This window comes from Achroia grisella, unplaced genomic scaffold (genome assembly GCF_030625045.1).
Source record: "Achroia grisella isolate CSIRO2021 unplaced genomic scaffold, CSIRO_AGI_Agris_v1 utg947, whole genome shotgun sequence".
Taxonomy (NCBI): domain Eukaryota; kingdom Metazoa; phylum Arthropoda; class Insecta; order Lepidoptera; family Pyralidae; genus Achroia; species Achroia grisella.
In genome coordinates, this window is record NW_026713071.1 from 1,139,317 (window position 1) to 1,160,110 (window position 20,794).

Below are 20,794 nucleotides of genomic sequence, written 5' to 3' on the forward strand. Positions count from 1 at the left end.
AGCCTAAGTTACTCCTTATTACATCATATACCTGCCAAAAAGAGTCTCATCAAAATCGGTCATTTCAGAGATTAACCGGAACAAACAGACAAAATTGTAAAAAATGTTATTTTGTTGTATGTACCGTTTTCCGTTATTCATATGCATGTAGTAAAAAATAGTTATTTCAGAATTACAAACAGACACTCCAATTTTATTTATATGTATCTTTATATAGTAACTTGTTTGATATCTTTGTTATAAGAGAGTTATACAATGTCAAAATTTGTAATTTGTAGTAAGTATTTGTGTGCCATATAGTAAAAAAAAACTTAGTTTAAAAATGCTTTCAATTATTGAGATCTACATTATTTTTTACTAGGTACCTACCCCGGCTTCGCACGGGTGTACATGTATTAAGTAACGTAAAGTTTGTCTTTCAGTGACATCTTACAAAGCAAATATATATATATATATATATATATATATATATAAATACTAGCAGACCCACGCGTTGCTGTGGCTAAGGCAATAAAATAATATTGCGACTATAAATTGAGATGTAAGCTATCCTATCTTTTAAGTTGGATCAAATTGCACACAATGTGTAAATCAATTTTGCAGTCTGTTCAGTAGTTCAGTAGTTCATCGCGGACGAACAACGTGACACGTAAGCATACTGCTTTACGACCGATGGTCGCGGGTTCGATTACTCGCACGGCATAAACATTTGTATTCATGAGTATGATTGATCGTATCGGTCTGGGTGTTTTCTATATATAATATGTATGTATTTACAAAAAAAACTATGTATATGTATCAGTTATCTAGTACCCATAACACAAGCTTTAGCTAACTTAACTTGGGTCTAGATGGCGCTGTGTGAATTGTCCTGAGATTATTATCATTATTATTATTATTATAAATTACTTCTTTTATTATTATTTAAATCAGCACTAATATCCAATACAAACATCAGAAATGTATTTAAACCAATACACAAATACAATACAATGTGCATATGGGGAACATAACACCCAAGGGCGTTCTCTACCAGTCAACCAAAAGGCAAATTGAGAAATTAGTAAGCAGCGTGTTATAGTTACAAATATATAAATACTAGCTGTCCCGGCAAACGTTGTTTTGCCTTGAAATGAAAAAAAAAAATTTGGGGTGGACTACCCCTAACATTTAGGGGGATGAAAAATAGATGTTGGCCGATTCTCAGACCTACTCAATACGCTCACAAAATTTCATGAGAATCGGTCAAGCCGTTTCGGAGGAGTATGGGAACGAAAACTGTGACACGAGAATTTTATATATAAATATATAAAGGAAAACAATCCGTTTTTGTGTTCCGTAAAAATAAGTCCATTCCAGTAATCGCTGTCTCCCTTTCTCTAATGGATAAAAGTAAAAAGGGTTGACACGGAACGAGACAGTCGGATATTTTGTAACTCGCAAACGAAATAGGTGTCTCAAGCGGCGAATGCAAATGCGTGAACAACACTTAAAGATATTTATTATTGTCCAAAGTTATATATGTATATATTATACTAACTGTACCAGCGACTTAGTCTGCGTGGAATTTAACTTTATTTTTCTAAAATAATAGTAGCAAAAGTTACTCCTTATTACATTAGGTACCTGCCAAAAAAAGTCCAGTCAAAATCGATCCAGCCATTTCGGAGATTAGCCGGAACAAATAGACAGACAGACAAAAATTGTAAAAAATGTTATTTTACTGTATGTACCGTATTTATATTCATACTAGCTGTCCCGGCAAACGTTGTTTTGCCTTAAAATTAAAAAAAAAATTAGGGGTGGACTACCCCTAACATTTAGGGGGATGAAAAATAGATGTTGGCCGATTCTCAGACCTACTCAATACGCTCACAAAATTTCATGAGAATCGGTCAAGCCGTTTCGGAGGAGTATGGGAACGAAAACTGTGACACGAGAATTTTATATATAACATTCGGTTAAGGTCAAGATAGATTTCTATACTTCCTTTCTTTACTATAAAATTATTCGAGTCAAGAGCCAGTTAACAACAAAAATAAGAAAAATCGATGTCAAACACCAACTAATCATCAAATATGTGAAGGAATAAAATTTTTCCACAACAATAGCGTCGATCCGACTCCACAATAGCGTAATGTGACAAAGTTTAATGGCCCAAATCTTTCTTGCAGTGCGTCACAAAACACCGACATGTTATTCCCGCAAAATCCTTGTACACGCTACAAGAATAAGATGTCAATCTTCAAAATTGACGCGAGAACACTCCACTGGTTGACAAATGATGCATGTCCTTATGCTCAATACTGACATGTCATTATGTGAATTACTCGGCTCAAACAAGTGTGTCTGAGCCTCTATAATGATCGTTTGTTTTCCATTGAGGCTTTCGTAACAAAGTGTTAAGCCAAGTGTGATATTGGAGATATAGCGCTATAAGCGTTGTAACAGAGTTGTAATTGACTCGGGGCTTACTCATGTGAATCTGTTTGACGACTTACTAAGTTTATGTCTACTTGAATTATCTATGTATATAAGTAAAAGGTTTCACGATTTCAAATAACACAAATCAAATAAAAATATCTTTATTCGTATAGGTCTATTACAGACTCTTATAATATGTCAAATCTACCGTCAGTTCGGAATGATTTCGAGATGAGAAGAACTGACAAGAAACTCAGCTCTTATTCTTTTCAAATGAGGTTGTACATGATTACAAAAATACTGATTCATTTTCAATTAAATTAGGAAGAACGTAGTGTTTCTTTTATACTCGCTGGATTTTTTTTTATATTTTAAGTAGGTTTTATTTTTTCTTCACAAGTTTCTTGCTCGTTCTCCTTGTGATGAGCTTTCCGAATTAACGATAGATTAATTTTTTTTTATGACTATTCAAAAGTGCTTAAATTAAGTTTATTCTAATAAAGCATTTTCTATTCTTCGATAATACATATATCGCTATTTACCATCGATACTTATATTTTATTAAATATGTTTTGATTAATAAAAGAAATATTTGTTACATTTCTTTTATTAATCAAAAAATATTGTATTTATATTAAAAGTTTATTACAATGAATCTCATTTGATAACTTTGACAAACTTCATGGAATATTATAGATGAGTTTCCTAAATTATTATGTATACATAAAGCTGCAAATAGAAAAAAAATTGTATATATATTGAATGTTGAACATAACACCTTTTATATTCTATTTCTAAACTCTTTAAAGATCATACATATTTAATTGTTTTAGCGATGATGAAACTTACCTACTACATGAAATCCAAATAAAAAATAAGAAAAGAAAAAGTTATTTTTTAATTATAATGAATAATAAACACCTTCTATAAGACAAATTGTGAAATTACAAAAATACCAATTCTTTTGCATTTCAAGTAACATTAAATATTTATTTTTTTGCGATCACTCATTGAACGGGCACATTTTTATTTTGAATGGAAAAATCGTTGGACCCCAGTTGTATTTATAAACAAAAGACGAGGAAAAATTGGGGAAGTGAAAAATTATTCGCCGCGTGATGGAAGTCGTCTAATCACATTTTATTCGGAATAATTGGTACAAATATAGAAATATATCTCTATTCTAATATATAAAAATCTCCTGTTATACTGATTTAAAAAAAATAAGTTCTGAGTTTCTTGTCAGTTCTTCTCATCTCGAAATCATTCCGAACTGACGGTAGATTTGACATACATAAAAGTCTGTAATAAACCTACATGAATAAAGATATTTTAAATTTTGAATTTTTTGAACTGTTTGTGACAAAACACCTACGAAACGGCTTGACGGATTCCTACGAAATTTCGTTTGTATATTCAGTAGGTTTTAGAATAGGACGTAAAGTATTTTAGGCATGGTCCAACCTAAATATTTTTTTTATACCAAAAAATTTAGGTTTATAATTTTTTTTATTCGGAATAAAAAAATAAATAAGTAAATTAAGAAATTATCCTGAGTTAATTTTTTTTTTATCTCAGGACAATTCTCACAGCGCCATCTAGACCCACGTTAAGCTACCTAAAGCTTGTGTTATGGGTACTAGATAACTGATACAAGTACATAGATTTTTTTTTCATAAATACATACATATTATACATGGAAGACACCCAGACCGATACAAACAATCATACTCATAAATACAAATGTTTGTGCCGTGTGAGGAATCGAACCCACGGCTATCGGATGTAAAGCGGTGTGCTAGACCGCTATACCACCGAGGTCGTCAAAAAGTCGAGGTGCGTAAAATAAAAACCTACTTATAGGAATATAATATATACACTGACAGTGGCGAACAAGCATACGGCCCATCTGATGGTAGACAATTACTGTAGTCTATGGATTCCTAAAACGCCATTGGCGTCACGGCGCGGCACGTTAGCGACTCTTAAGAAAACTTAATACACCCTTCTTGAAAAACCCCATGCTGACAATAGACTACATCGAGAAAAATCAGTACTTCATTCCACAACCTAAGTGAATGCGGGGGAAGATCTCCTAATACCGTATAAAACTGTATCAATTCGTTTAAGATATATGGTAAACTTAAATTAAAAGAAAGTAAGTAATTTTTTTAAGTTATTATTATATAATTAAAGTTATTATTATAAAAAAAAAGACGTCCTCGGTGGTCTAGTGGTCTAGCACACCGCTTTACGACCGATGGTCGCGGGTTCGATTCCTCGCACGGCACAAACATTTGTATTCATGAGTATGATTGTTTGTATCGGTCTGGGTGTTTTCTATGTATAAAATGTATTTATTTACAAAAAAAAAATCTATGTATATGTATCAGTTATCTAGTACCCATAACACAAGCTTTAGCTAGCTTATCTTGGGTCTAGATGGTGCTGTGTGAATTGTCCTGATATTATTATTAATATTATTATTAATTAAATGAAGAAACCAAGCGATAAATAAAGTAATAAAAGCTGCTAATATCACTTTCAAAACAGTTGATGATACGCCGAATGTGTAAAGTTTATTTGCGAACTTAGGTTAGTTCTTAAAGGAAATCGCAATGCCGTAATAAGTTGGTAACACGCGATCTTCCTTCTACATTCTACTAGAATATACTTCGGGAAATGCATAGTGCTACATATTTAGTACAAGTTATTATAGTATTTGTACTAAGCTTTGTAAAAACAATAAATAATAATCTCAGGACAATTCACATAGCGCCATCTAGACCAAACTTAAGCTAGCTAAAGCTTCTGTTATGGGTATTAGATAACTGATACATATATATATTTTTTAATACATACATATTATACATAGAAAACACCCAGACCGATACAAACTATCATACTCATGAATACAAATGTTTGTGCCGTGCGAGGAATCGAACAAGGGACCATCGGACGTAAAGCGGTGTGCTAGACCTAGACCTAGACCGCTAGACCACCGAAGTCGTCAATTAATAAAAACAATAAAGTCCTCGAGTGGCGACTGCGGACCGGAAGACGCAGCGTGGGAAGGCCTCCAGCAAGGTGGACCGACGATCTGGTTAAGATCGCTGGAAGGCATTGTATGCGAGCAGCGCAGGACCGATCGTCGTGGAGACCTTTGGGGGAGGCCTATGTCCAGCAGTGGACGTCTTTCGGGCTGGTGATATCGAGATGATGATAACGACTAAACTTTGTACTATCTCAATAGTTTGCGTTAATATGAAACTCTACGCATGCAAATGTATACTTAAATTTCTAAAAGAGCTAACTTTAAAATCTGATACTCCTTTTAGTGTATACTAATACTTCGCCCCGCCTTCTCCCGGATGTCTACTTTGTGAGTTTTGTGAAATTGCAATCATTGCATAGTATAAAACAAAGTCGCTGTCGCTGTCTGTCCCTATGTATGCTTAAATCTTTGAAACTACGCAACGGATTTTGCGAGCGGTTTTATTTTAGTAGATAGAGTGATTCAAGAGGAAGGTTTATATGTATAATACATGTACACCAGTGCGAAACTTAATATAACACTTTTGTAATTGTAATTTGGGAATATTTGAAAAGATTATGTGCTGAGTTTCTTATCAGTCCTTCTTCGGTTCGGAGTGATATCGAACTATATCACTCCGAACTGACGGTAGATTTGACATATCATAATTATCTATACATACAAATAAAATTGGAGTGTCTATTTGTAATATTGAAATAACCGTTTTTTACTACATGCATATGAATATAAATACGGTCCATACACCAAGTTTTTATTTTCATATATGTCTGTCTGTTCTCTAATCTCGGAAATATGCAAATAGCGTTTTATTCCTTCAAAGAAAGAAACGCTATCAATTGAAATGAAGATGCTGGCAATATGAAACATCACTAAAATGGTAGACAATATTTTCGTGATCATGTAAAACGGAGGGACCCAAATAGATTGTGTAACGTCCTGATGTCGGAGTATTATGAAAGGGACGCTTGAAAAATGGTCCGATGGATGTTTTGCCGTCTCTACCAAGATAAAAATGTACCAAGTAATCCTGTTTGTACTTGTTGAACGATTGTGTTTGTTCCTGTTATTTTTTTCGGAAAACGACATTTTTATCTCGGTTTATATAAAACAAATGAAGCGGATAAGAATTCTCATTTGAAGCGGATGTTGTTAACTCACAGATTTTATCATTTTTTATATTATTATGATCTAAACATAATGAAAATTTAATATCTATCACATGGTCCACATTATTCTAAAAGAATTTAGAGTATTTTCAATTATACATATAATTTTATTGTTTATTCAAAATATAATAAAGAGAAAAGATTTGATTGTTTGTTTGCATCGAATAAGCTTCGAATCTGCTAGACCGATTTGAAACATTTTTTTTACCATTACATCATCTACATCATGCCTGATGAACGTAAGCGATAGAATATTTCAATAACCCCAACTAACGTGTGAAAATTGGAGTAAAAAATGCTTAAAGCAAAATAATGTACTACAGTTTCTTGAAGGATAATGATGGAATGGTAGGTAGTAAAGACCGGTAGCCGCAGAGTGAGATGGTCTTCGACAAGGTGCACCGACGATCTGGTTAAGATCAACGCTGGAAAGCGTCGTGAAGATTTTGGGGGAGGACTTTATTCTGGAGAGGACGTCTTCCGGGCCGATATGATGACGATGTTGAATAAAATGGTACACCCGCCCTGACGGCATGGGCTGGTAGCTCCAGTGGAGGATGATAAGATGATTATGAGTAAGGTCAGGTCAGTTCGCCCATCATGCTAAATTTGCAAGGTATCACGATGGTTTCCATAGCAACCACTCCAGGTGGTTGCTCTTCAACCTAACATGGGACATTGCTAGCAATGGAATATGTTATAACTTTTTATCATTTTTTTTATTGTTCTTTGTTTGTCTGTGCACAATAAAGATTTTTTTTTATATATAATATATATATTATATATCTCCCTTTGATGGGGTCTGATCATTGCGGGTGAAAATCACCAAACAATGATAGTATAAATTATGAATGATGAGGATGGAGAATTTATTATTATTATTATTGTTATTTTATGACGACCTCGGTGGTCTAGCGGTCTAGCACACCGCTTTACGTCCGATGGTTGCGGGTTCGATTTCTCGCAGGGTGCCAACATTTGTATTCATGAGTATGATTATTTATATCGGTTTGGCTGTTTTCTATATATAATATGTATGTATTTACAAAAAAAATATCTATGTATATGTATCAGCTATCTAGTACCCATAACACAAGCTTTAGCTAGCTTAACTTGGGTCTAGATGGCGCTGTGTGAATTGTCCTGAGATTATTATTATTATTATATATCTCCCTTTGATGGGGTAATAGACTGATCATTGCGGGTAAAAATCACCAAACAATGATAGTATAAATTATGAATGATGAGGATGGATAATTTTTAAGTGGAAGACAAAAATTTGCGGACTATTCTACAAGTGTTTAATATTACAGCTTTTTGGAGAAGGATGAAAGTAAGTGATCCAAGTTATTATTATTATTATTATTTTATATTATTTTTTCTCGACTTTCGCCGGTAATCTTGGTATTTACGGGCCTAAGCCAAGTACATAACAATGTTCTATCTTAGGTGGATATACCATAATACAAATTTAGGCCTAATCTGTCTGTAGAAACTTTCTTATTATTATTTTTTTTTTCCCAAAAATTCTCATCTCCCCTCTTAAGGAGAGGAGATAGCAACATACCCCCGGCAGAAGCACAGTCGGCCGGGGTTCAGGGCCCCAGTGAGAGAAACCGGCGTACAATGCGGGCAGAATCTAACAGCACCGCTTTCTGCATCTTTCCCGGGAGTGAGCCGCCCCGGAATCCCAACCGTCTGAGATGTTGTTCCAGACTGGTTGGGATAAGACCGTTCACCGACATAACTATTGGAATGATTTCGGTGGACATCACCCCCCACATTTCGGTCACCTCGTGAGCCAGGTCGAGATACTTTCTCTTTTTCTCAGTTTCGGCTTTCACGAGGTTCTCGTCATGCGGTATGGTGATGTCCACCAAAAACACCATTATTATTATTATTAGTCCATATTACAAATCCCTTCTCCCTATTGTACCATAGTTTTGTAGGGGACATCAATATCGAAGGTTGTATATGTGTTTCAGGCGTCTATAGGCTACGGTAACCGTTTACCATCAGATGGGCCGTATGCCTGTTTGCCACCTACGTGATATAAAAAAAAATGTGTGGATGTGTTATTGTAAGTAATTTTTAAAGGATTACTACTTAATAATTATAAAAACAATAATAATATCTTTGAACACAGCGCCATCTAGATCCAAGTTAAGTTGAGATTGTGTAGTTGAGTAACTAAACTACTGATATAAATACATAGATACTTTACCTACATACATAATAGACATAGAAAATACCCAGACCGACAAAAACAATCGTACTCATGAATACAAATATTTGTACCGTGCGAGGAATCAAACCCGCGACCATCGGACGTAAAGCGGTGTGCTAAACCACAGCCTCGGTCCGTGATATAAAGAATCATCTTAATAAAAGTCTTGTCTTGAGCGACGATTTCAAAAGCCATACCACCAAGATCATCACTCACAAACAATTCAAATCTATACATATAAATAAAATTGGAGTGTCTGTTTGTAATATTGAAATAATCGTTTTTTACTACATGCATATGAATATACACCAAAATAACATTTTTTACAATTTTTGTCTGTCAGTCAGTTTATTCCGGCTAATCTCTGAAATGGCTGGACCGATTTTACGGGACTTTTTTTGGCAGGTAGCTGATATAATTTGGAGTGACTTAGGCTACTTCTATTTTAGAAAAATAAAGTTAAATAACCACGCGGACGACGTCGCGGGAACGGCTAGTTAAAAAAAAAATAGAAAGCAACAAAACAATAATATAACGCGTTGAAACAAAAGCAATGCTCAGTTGCCTTTCAAATCAAACAATCGCCCGTAAATACTCATTCAATCTTGAAAATTATATTTTCCTCTGGATCTCCGCACGAGGGCCATCCATCATGCCGGCTCCTTTTAATTTACACCGGAGCATTTTTCAACCACTCATCCCCCTGTCGTTTATCACATCTGCCGTGGCGTTCCGACATCCATTGTCTTCCGAATCTTTGCGACCTACTTCTGGCTTCGTACCGTGTGGGTTCTCTTTGTTTAGTTTTAGTTGGTAATGAATTTGACACTATTGTCCCGAATGGGACTTTGTAGAATGACTGTAATTGTGATGTCACTTGCAAAGTTTCAAAATATATTTACTGAGAAAGGCGTAGTCGTTTTTTTCTGAGAATAATAATGTATTGATGCTAACGGTTTACGCTGGCGGGGCACCAGTGGAGTGGATAAGATGGAGTCAGGTCAGTTAGGAAGTTATCAGTTTAGGAAAGGAGGCTACAAAGGCAGTGTATGGAAGATATTACAAACATATATTGTGTCTTATATATATATATGGCCTCGGTGGTCTAACGGTTCAGCACGCCGCATTACTTCCGATGGTCGCGGGTTCAATTCCTCGCACGGCACAAAAATTTGTATTTATGAGTATATAATTGTTTGTATCTGTCTAGGTATTTTCTATGTGCAATAATATATATGTATTTACGAAATAACACAAGTTCTAGCTAGCTTAACTTAGGTCTATATGGCGGTCACAAACTTCTTAAAAATGTAATTCTGAAATCATTTATTTATAATAGCAACACGCAAATTCTTGCTCATTCTTCTTCTAACGAGTCTGCGTTCTAAATGTGTGACTTTTCTAAAGTTTATGTATCTTGTGATGAGTCTGCGTTCTAAATGAGTGGTAGAATATAAAAAACAAAACCTTTCTAAAGTGCTTATATTAAGTTTATTTGAAATATTATTTCTATATCTATTTCACATGTAGATACGGCAATATACTCGTGTAACTTACGACTGAACGGTAAAGTAAAAAAAAACTCGTGTTACTTTAAATAAATAAGATGAAACACTAAATATTTGTAATAATATATTTGTAATATGAATAATGCTCTAACAAATTACAAAAGCTGTTTATAATTACCATAACATCCTTGTTATATGTTCAAAGCCTCCTAAATTGCCTTATTTATGGTTTATACATACACTTATTTACCTTATAATTAATTAACATTTAATTAAAAGTCATATATTTTACGGCTGATACTTTTGTGGTCGCCGAATGATCGAAAATCGGCCATAATTAATCTATACATAGAAATAAAATTGGAGTGTCTGTTTGTAATATTGAAATAACCGTTTTTTACTACATCCATAAGAATATAAATACGGTACATACACCAAAATAATATATTTTTTAATTTCTGTCTGTCTGTCTGTCTGTTTGTTCCGGCTAAGCTCTGAAATGGCTGGACCGATTTTGACGGGAGTTTCATTGGCAGGTAGCTGGTGTAATAAGGAGTAACTTAGGCTAAAGTACGTATTTTAAAAAACATAAAATTTAACAACTATTGTTTTGTAAAATTACAATTACGTAGCGAAATATTCTAGAAATCATAATATTTAAATAACAATATCCCTGAACAATTGACAACGCCATCTTGTCCGAAGTGAGAATAGATTAATATTATTTATCTGTAGTTTTACTTAGTGTTAAATTATCTATGGTCAAATTTCCACCACTGACACTGACCCACTAGTTAATATTATTACTTAGAACATAGTAGTACAAGTAAAGCATAATCGTACGTAACACAAAAATAAATTTCAATAAGAAAAAAGTAATATAAAGACTAAAGTCGAGAAATTATAGCAATTATAACTTATCTGGTAGATACAGTTGTTTCTGATAGATAAAATTATTTTAATTTATAATAAATTGTAACTTTCAAGAATTCCACGACTTTTTTTTCGGACTCTAATGCTGTCGGCCGCAGCTGGCCTTTACAGCTTTACCGGACGATAGGGGGCGAGTGCAGATGGCACTCTAAATCTGCGGAAGGACATATGGAGCGGATGAAGACGACTTTAGTCTGAGGGCACTGGTAGGAGTTCGAACCTTGGCTTAGGCCGTCGTAATTTCCATCCCCATTTGAATCTGACGGGGGATCGATCGGAGGGGAAAAAATATTTGAACATGTTACTTATATAGTATAAATATAATATATATGAAAAAATATAATGTTTGTGTTCGGGTTTTTAACATAGAATATATAATTTCATTTTATTTGTTACTTGTATACATTCAAATAAATATTACATATATATTTATATTTTACATGTTATAGTATTCAATAAATAAATCACGTTAAATGATATTACAATTTTTTCAATACACAATAAACGTATAATCTTATATATAAAATTCTCGTGACACAGTTTTCGTTCCCATACTCCTCCGAAACGGCTGGACCGATTCTCATGAAATTTTGTGAGCGTATTGAGTAGGCTGAGAATCGGCCAACATCTATTTTTTATCCCCCTAAATGTTAGGGGTAGTCCACCCCTAATTTTTTTTTATTTATAGCAAAACATCGTTTGCCTGGACAGCTAGTATAGTATAATATTTTAAATCGTTGGCCAAATTCGAATATGAATTATAACAATAATATTAAAAAAAAACCGACTCCATTAACTAAAAAAATTAGATAAATCTGAAATCAAATAAATAAAAAGCATTTTTCAAATCGGTTTATAAACGACGAAGTTATATAACAAACATTAAAAAAGCAGACGAATTCAGAAGCTTCTCTTTTTTGTAGACAGTTAAAAAGCCTATACCAAAAGAAAATTAGACCAATCCGAAAGTATACTCTTTCAAATTTAAAACATATTTTCAAATATGTTCATAGACGATGAAGTTCCGAAGTAACATATATTAAAAAAAAACAGACGTATTAAGAAGCTTCTCTTTTTTGTAGACGGTTAAAATTGCCTGTAAATCTACATATCACACATTTCATTGCCCTTCTCATCTGCGCAACAACTTTAATACCACACCCAACATTCATTTTCCACCCTTAACACAACAACATAGGGTCCATAATGCAATAGTTTATGTTTGTTCCGGGAAATATTTAAGTTTGTTTTTGTGTGTATTTCCCAGCTTTGATATCTGACAGTATAGTAAGGGGATATGGATACAATTCGATTGTAATAATATCAAAAAACAAATATTGATATAATATATCTTACAATTTATATTGTGTTTGAATAAAAATTTTCTATAACAACACAGTGCTATCTAGACCCAAGCTAAAAAACTTATATTATGGGTACTAGACAACTGATAGAAATAATACATACATTATATACTTAAGTTTATCATCATTCATTATTTACAAGTATACTTAGTAAATCACGGGATCTTACGTTTTATTTTAAACTAGCTTTTGCCCGCGGATTCGCTCGCGTTAATTTATCCCCTTTAGGGGTGGGATTTATCAAAACCCTTTCTTAGGGGATGCCTAGGTCATAGTAGCTTTATGCATGCAAAGTCTCAGCCCGATCGGTTTAATATTGACAAAGTTTCGTACAAACTTTCTTCCCCTATTTTATCCCCTTGGGGGTAGAATTAATCAAAATCCTTTCTTAGCGGATGCCTACGTCATAACATCTACCTGCATGCCAAATTTCAGCCCGATCCGTCCAGTGGTTTGGGCTGTGCGTTGACAGATCACTATGTCAGTCACCTTTGAGTTATATATATTTAGATTCAAATAATTATTTTTTGATTAAAAATAAAACGTGGTAAGATCCCGTGATTTACTAATTATACTTATAAATAGATACATTTTTTTGTAAATACATACATATAAAAAAATACTAATCATAATATTATTAAGATTAAGATATAAAAGTCTGTATTTATATTGTCAAGTAGGAATATGGGATACAAGACCTCATATTTTTAGGCTACAACATTATAATCTGCAAGTCTATATGTTATCTGTGTCTAACGAGAAAGTCTGTACAAAACGTAAGTATATTTTAGAGTATTATAATCTGCAAGTCTATACGTTATCTGTGTAACAAGAAAGTCTGTACAAAACGTAAGTATGTTTCAGAGTATTATAATCTGTAAGTCTATACGTTATCTGTGTCTAACGAGAAAGTCTGTACAAAACGTAGTATGTTTTAGAGTATTATAATCTGCAAGTCTATATGTTATCTGTGTCTAACGAGAAAGTCTGTACAAAACGTAAGTATGTTTTAGAGTATTATAATTTGCAAGTCTATGTGTTATCTGTGTCTAACGAGAAAGTCTGTACAAAACGTAAGTATATTTTAGAGTATTATAATCTGCAAGTCTATACGTTATCTGTGTAACAAGAAAGTCTGTACAAAACGTAAGTATGTTTCAGGGTAAATTTATTATAACTCTGGCATCATTGCTGTTTGTTGCTAATATAACAAAAGGACAACACAATTCCAACGAATCCCATTATGTTTGATTGGGTTTTCTTTTCCATTCATCGAATATGTTCTCTATTATTTCATTACAAAAAGAAGAACATAAATATTGTTGTATACAATACAACAATATTTATATATAACTTGACTATTCAAAAGTGCTTATATTAAGTTTATTTGAATAGAGATTATTTCTATTTATATTTCTTATATTTTACTAGGTGTCCCAGCCACTTCGTCCGCGTGGTATGTAACTTTATTTTTCTGAAATAAAAGTAGCCTAAGTTACTCCTTATTACATCAGCTACCTGCCAAAAAAAGTCCCATCAAAATCGGCCTAGCCATTTCAGAGATTAGCCGGAAGAAACAGATAGACATACAAAATTGTAAAAAAATATATTTTGGTGTATGTACCGTATTTATATTTATATGCATGTGGTATTTATGTAGGTCTGGGTGTTTTCTATGTATATTATGTATGTGTTTATAAAAGAAATATTTATGTATTTATATCAGTTGTCTAGTGCCCAAAACACAAGCTTTTGCTTACTATGGGACTAGATGGCGTTGTGTTAATTGTCCAGGGTTCTTTATTTATTTATTATACATGTATAATTTTAATAGAAACATAAGGACGTAGGCTGGATTAATAATATATAATACTAGCTGTGCCCGCGGTTTCATTCGCGTGAAATTTATAGCCTATATGTTATTCTAATGTATAAGGTATATTACTGTAAAGTTTCATCAAAATCCGTTCAGTAGTTTTTGCGTGAAAGAGTAACGAACATCCATGCTCGCAAACTTTCGCGTTCATAATATCAATTATAAGATATTACTAAAATAATTTAAAAGTTGTTGTTTTTTAAAAATTATATAACGCCATCTAGTGGTAAAAAAGTGAACTATTGGACAGTTATCAATGAACATTTTTAATTTTATCTAAAATAGTTTACAAGTTGTTGTTGTTATTTAAAAAACTATATAACGCCATCTAGTGATAAAAAGTGAACTATTGGACAGTTATCAATGAACATTTTTAACTTTTACTAAAATAGGTTACAAGTTGTTGTTGTTGTTTAAAAACTATATAACGCCATCTAGTGATAAAAAAGTGAACTATTGGACAGTTATCAATGGATATTTTTAACTTTTACTAAAATAGTTTACAAGTTGTTGTTGTTATTTAAAATTAAATAACGCCATCTAGTCATAAAAAAGTGAACTATTGGACAGTTATCAATGGATATTTTTAACTTTTACTAAAATAGTTTACAAGTTGTTGTTGTTATTTAAAATTAAATAACGCCATCTAGTCATAAAAAAGTGAACTATTGGACAGTTATCAATGAACATTTTTAATTTTATCTAAAATAGGTTACAAGTTGTTGTTGTTGTTTAAAAACTATATAACGCCATCTAGTGATAAAAAAGTGAACTACTAAAACAGTTACTAATGAACATATTAAACTTATACACACATACCATCTCCGTCTGAATAACGTACATATGTTAAAATAACACGGACGTTCTTTCATAATATTTAATCCAACATTCCAAGTTACAAGTTACGATAAGAATGTAATAAAGTAAAGTATAATAAAAATGCAAAGAAAATATGAAAAATATACAGAAAAAAAATACATACCTCGTCCCGGGGACCCTGAAATAATTCGAGATAGTACAACAAAGGTAGTACGTGCGCGTGATTTTGATTTCCTACTTAAAAGATGAAGATATTTATTAACTGCCAGTTCTGTATTATTTATTGTAACAGAGATACCGTTCTCATTAATTATTGGGATCACAATTCTGAGTAAGTTTTAATATAAACATAAACGACCTCGTGGTTTAGCAGTTTACCACGCCGACTTGTTTCCGTTGGCCGCGGGTTCAATTTCACTCACAGTTTAGTCTCACGACCAGTGGTGTCTGTGTGAATCTCGACGAGGTGCGTGAATGTAATCGTTGAAAACAATTATAAAATTCCAAATCTATACATATAAATGAAATTGGAGTGTCTGTTTGTAATATTGAAATAACCATTTTTTACTACATGCATATGAATATAAATACGGTACATACACCAAAATATCATTTTTTACTATTTTTGTCGGTATGTTTGTTCCGGCTAATCTCTGAAATGGCTGGATAGATTTTGACGGGACTTTTATTGGCAGGTAGCTGATGTAATAAGGAGTAACTTAGGCTACTTTTATTTTAGAAAAATAGAGTGAAATTCCACACGGACGAGTCGCAGATGCAGCTTGTTGTAAATAAAATTGTAATTATATATTTTGTATTAAAATGTCCATATTAACGGTATACCAAATATTGAGGAACAGAGAAACAAATGAAAATCGTAATCTCTCAGAACACAGCGCACTATATTTGATTATTATGAAATATATTATTGAAATGTTATTAACACTTATTTTTGTTGGAGTTTCCAACAGAGTCCTCTATCAACTTTCTACGATAGTCGGAACAACCTACATTCTATTTTATTAATGAAACAATATTTATAGAAACTCATGACATAAGTATTTCTATCAGTAGTTTTGTACCCAGAATACGAGCTCTACAGCCAAATTATATGTGAAACGAAAATTACCTTTTAATTTAAATTAATATTAAAATACAGTACAATAATATTTCATCTGTGATAGTGTAAGGCGAGTAGAAACGTAAATATTTACAGTAAAATTTCGATTGAAAGTATTGCTATCTCACTTGGGTGTGGAGAGACAAGGTCTCGTGATAGAGATGGAATGAACACTGAAGAATAACTAAATTAGCAATTTTATTTTGTGGACACACTCCTCATAACATCCCTCCGCGAGACACCTAAATTTAACGAGCTGTGCAAAGCAAATCCTATTCATTATGATCATCTATAGCGGTATTAAAGCCACGGTTATGCAACAAAAACACCGGATTTCTACCATTAGCGACTTAAAGAAAAAGTTCAAAGTCATGACCGTTACGCAGCAGGAATATCTGGGATCAGCACATTAAATGCGGGCACAATCCATCATAGTATCATTTCGTATCGGTTCGCGGAGATCGTTGACTTTTATCATTACTCTACCACTGAAACATTTAACTATATGATACGGTAAGTTACAGGTCTGTCTGTCTGTCTCGTTTTGACGCCAAAACTACTGGATTGATCTAAATAAAATCTGTGAGTATAGACCCTGAGAAAGGACATAGCCAGTTTTTAATGCGAAAAAGGGTTGTAAAGGATTGAAAGCCCTTTCAAACTCTTACAAACATAACGAAAAAAGGGATGTAAGGGGTTGAAACTCCTTTCAACCCTTTTTTATTCAAAGTTATGACCCTTACGCAGCAGGAATATCCGGAATCACCACATCAAATGCGGACGCAATCCATCATAGTATCATTTCGTATCGGTTCGCGGAGATCGTCGACTTTTATCATTACTCTACCACTGAAACATTTAACTATATGATACGGTAAGTTACAGGTCTGTCTGTCTGTCTCGTTTTGACGCCAAAACTACTGGATTGATCTAAATAAAATCTGTGAGTATAGACCCTGAGAAAGGACATAGCCAGTTTTTAATGCGAAAAAGGGTTGTAAAGGGCTGTAAGCCCTTTCAAACTCTTACAAACACAACGAAAAAAAGGGATGTAAGGGGTTGAAACTCCTTTCAACCCCTTAAAACCCTTTTTTATTAAAAGTTATGACCCTTACGCAGCAGGAATATCCGGAATCACCACATCAAATGCGGACGCAATCCATCATAGTATCATTTCGTAACGGTTCGCGGAGATCGTCGACTTTTATCATTACTCTACCATTGAAACATTTAACTATACGATACGGTAAGTTACAGGTCTGTCTGTCTTTCTCGTTTTCACTCCAAAACTACTAAACTAATTTAAACAAAATCTATGACTTTAGACCCTGATATGATATAGCCAACTTTTTAATGCGAAAAAGGGTTGTAAGGGGTAGAAAGCCCTTTCAAACTCTTACAAACACAACGAAAAAAGGGATGTAAGGGGTTGAAACTCCTTTCAACCCCTCACAACCCTTTTTTATTCAAAGTTATGACCCTTACGCAGCAGGAATATCCGGAATCACCACATCAAATGCGGACGCAATCCATCATAGTATCATTTCGTATCGGTTCGCGGAGATCGTCGACTTTTTTCATTATTTATCTACCATTGAATTATTTGGCCATAGGATACTATAAGTTACAGGTTAAATCCTTACTAAATGCGAAAGTAAGTCTGTCTGTCTTTCTCGCTTTCACGCCAAAACTTCTGATAGTTTCAGATGGAACGGTACCAAAGTTCAAATGAAATTTGGTACACAGTTAGTCTAGACCCTGAAAGGACATAAGTTACTTTAAAGCGAGAAAGATTTATGAGAGGTTGAAAGGGAAGATGGAGAATATGAGAGTTGGATGGATGAGATGGAATTTGTATGGAAGTATATTTTTAAAGTTACACCAATGAAACTTTTTTCTTTGTAAATTTGAATTAGATTATTATATTTAAATAAAGAAAGGAACATCCTTTCAATATTTGTTTTTAATTATCACAAAATGAGATATTACCACAGATAACCGTAATACCTCCGTTCGTAATGCTCAGTCCCCAGCCATTTTTAAGCATCTAGTCAAATCCTATTTTCTCTCTTTATAAATATGTTTCCTTCTTCTACACTGTGTTATCTGTGACTTTTTAACTAGTATGATATTTTTTTTTTTCTGGTTTATATGTGTAATATTTGATTAGGTATAATTATTTGATGTATACTATATTATTATATTATTTTATTGTGTATTCGTATGTATGTATATATATGTAAATTTGTGTATGTACTATATTTTTTTTTATTTTGTTTACATAAGTGTATACAATTTTTATTTTTCCACTAATGCGCCACCTACTTTATTTTTTTTTTTGTAAATACTCTCTTTCCAAAGGTTGTCTGTAAGAGATTGCATAAGCGATAAGACCACCTTTTGTACTTAGTTTTTTTTTTTTGTTTTTAATTTGTTCATGTCCTTTATATGTTGGTGCAATAAAGTGTTATAATAATAATAATAATAACATAATATTACATTTATATCCTAACCTTTAATAGTTTTTACGTGAAACAATAACAAACATCCATGCATCCACAAACTTCCGCGTTTATTATATTAGTAAGATAAAAATTATAAACCATTTATATGATAAGTAAAGATTACGTTATTTGATTATATGAAATTGTTAAATTGAATGATATTAATTTCATGAATGTGAAACCGACTCAAGTCCACGTTACTATGTTAATTAGAGATCAATCGATTTCGTACCTTATTATTCACATACTTAGAATTTAAAATTATAAGTGTAATAATTCAAATTGGATTTAATTTAATTAATATATTCGTAATATAGATTAGATTTACAAAAATATATCATGAAAGAACCAAAATCGTTTCGAACGGAAACATCTGCGTAGGTTTAATTTTTTATTCACCTTACATCGTTTTCGCAATGTTATTCTAATTTATGTGCAGGATGCAAATAAAATAATTATCTCTATCTATCTATTTATCTAATTATAACTCACCTGAACGATAACGTTGTCAACGGCCGATAGGACTTATGACTGTTCAAATCCGACATAGGAGTCCCCCAGAAGTCATTCTTAAAAACCCTCGCGATAGGGTTGCCACCATTCACATCACTGTTCGACACAATCGCAGGGATGTCATCATGCACAAACTCACCATCAAAACTATTCGCATAGGTCAACGCACCCACCGATGACACTAAAGCATATATCGCCCACTCGCTCTCACACACGCTACGCCAAGATTTCGTATTCACTTCCTCTTTGACGGGCGGCAACGGGCGTCGCCTCATGATTCCGCACTACACTAAACACATCAAAACGAATCACTTTACCCAAATTGTAGCTTCATGCATACACAATTCCCGAGACTCGAGTTGGGCACACAAAAGGTTCGCCGTTGTCCTATCAGGCAAAAGTGGTTTGTTTGTCGGTGTAGATATCCGGGCCGGATGATGGATTGCCGTCGGGGCATAAATCAACATTGCGGGTCAAACGATGGCTGATGTCATATTCATGAGTGGAGGACGCGCCACGGATTGTGTATAAACGATAGTTTGGATAAAGAACTGTCGGAACGATGCTCGACCTTTTCCTCTTTAATTCTTGCTTCACTTTTGCATGAATATGTTCCTTTATTGCCAAGTATTATTTGTACCTGAAACAAAAACGAAAATTATTACAAAATGTACGTTAACAGTTAAAGGAACTTTTAATATCTTCACCTCTTCATAATTTTATGTACTTAATATCTAGATAACTGTTTCTCTTAAAATGTCCAATTATTATGCGTGAATAGGATTACCAAAACTACAGAAATACACTACATACATGTATATATTATTGTACGTTGAATTGTATATAATAAACAAACTAAAAAAATATTATATATGTTCTTTATGACATTAAAAAAGTTACAAAAACAGAAAAAAAATCTACCTGACCTCTAATATCACAATATTAACTTTACATATATTTAAAGTAGATGGCAGGGTGTGATATTTTAAACACAAAATCTATTTACTCGATATTTTAATTTAGAGTTTAGTAAAAAAATAATGATAATGAGTTCATAGCCCATGGCCAACAATCACGATCTACAGCAGACCACAAAATTACCAGAAAAAGTAACGACTCCTTTCGTCCAATACAAATCATTCGTCACCGACCCCCCAGACCACAAGTGAACAAGACAAATAGCAGCCCTAATGGGCAGCCTGTCAACATTACCTAATGGATAGTGGAACAAAAAAGCCCTTAGCGATGCACCATAGAGTTAAGCCTTCAAGTATGTAGGGCTTTC

The 20,794-nt window shown here is 33.3% G+C and overlaps 1 protein-coding gene across 1 annotated transcript in view; it reads right to left on the bottom strand.

Annotated features, from left to right (window-relative positions):
- LOC131854091 (protein O-mannosyl-transferase TMTC1-like) overlaps nucleotides 1–20,052 on the bottom strand; it is a 189,743-nt gene extending 169,691 nt beyond the window's left edge. The window contains exon 1 of the mRNA XM_059205215.1: nucleotides 19,489–20,052. Coding sequence (XP_059061198.1) covers nucleotides 19,489–19,784 — 296 coding nt within the window. The 5' untranslated portion in view covers nucleotides 19,785–20,052. The remainder of the gene's footprint in view (nucleotides 1–19,488) is intronic.
- Between the last annotated feature and the right edge of the window lie 742 nt (nucleotides 20,053–20,794).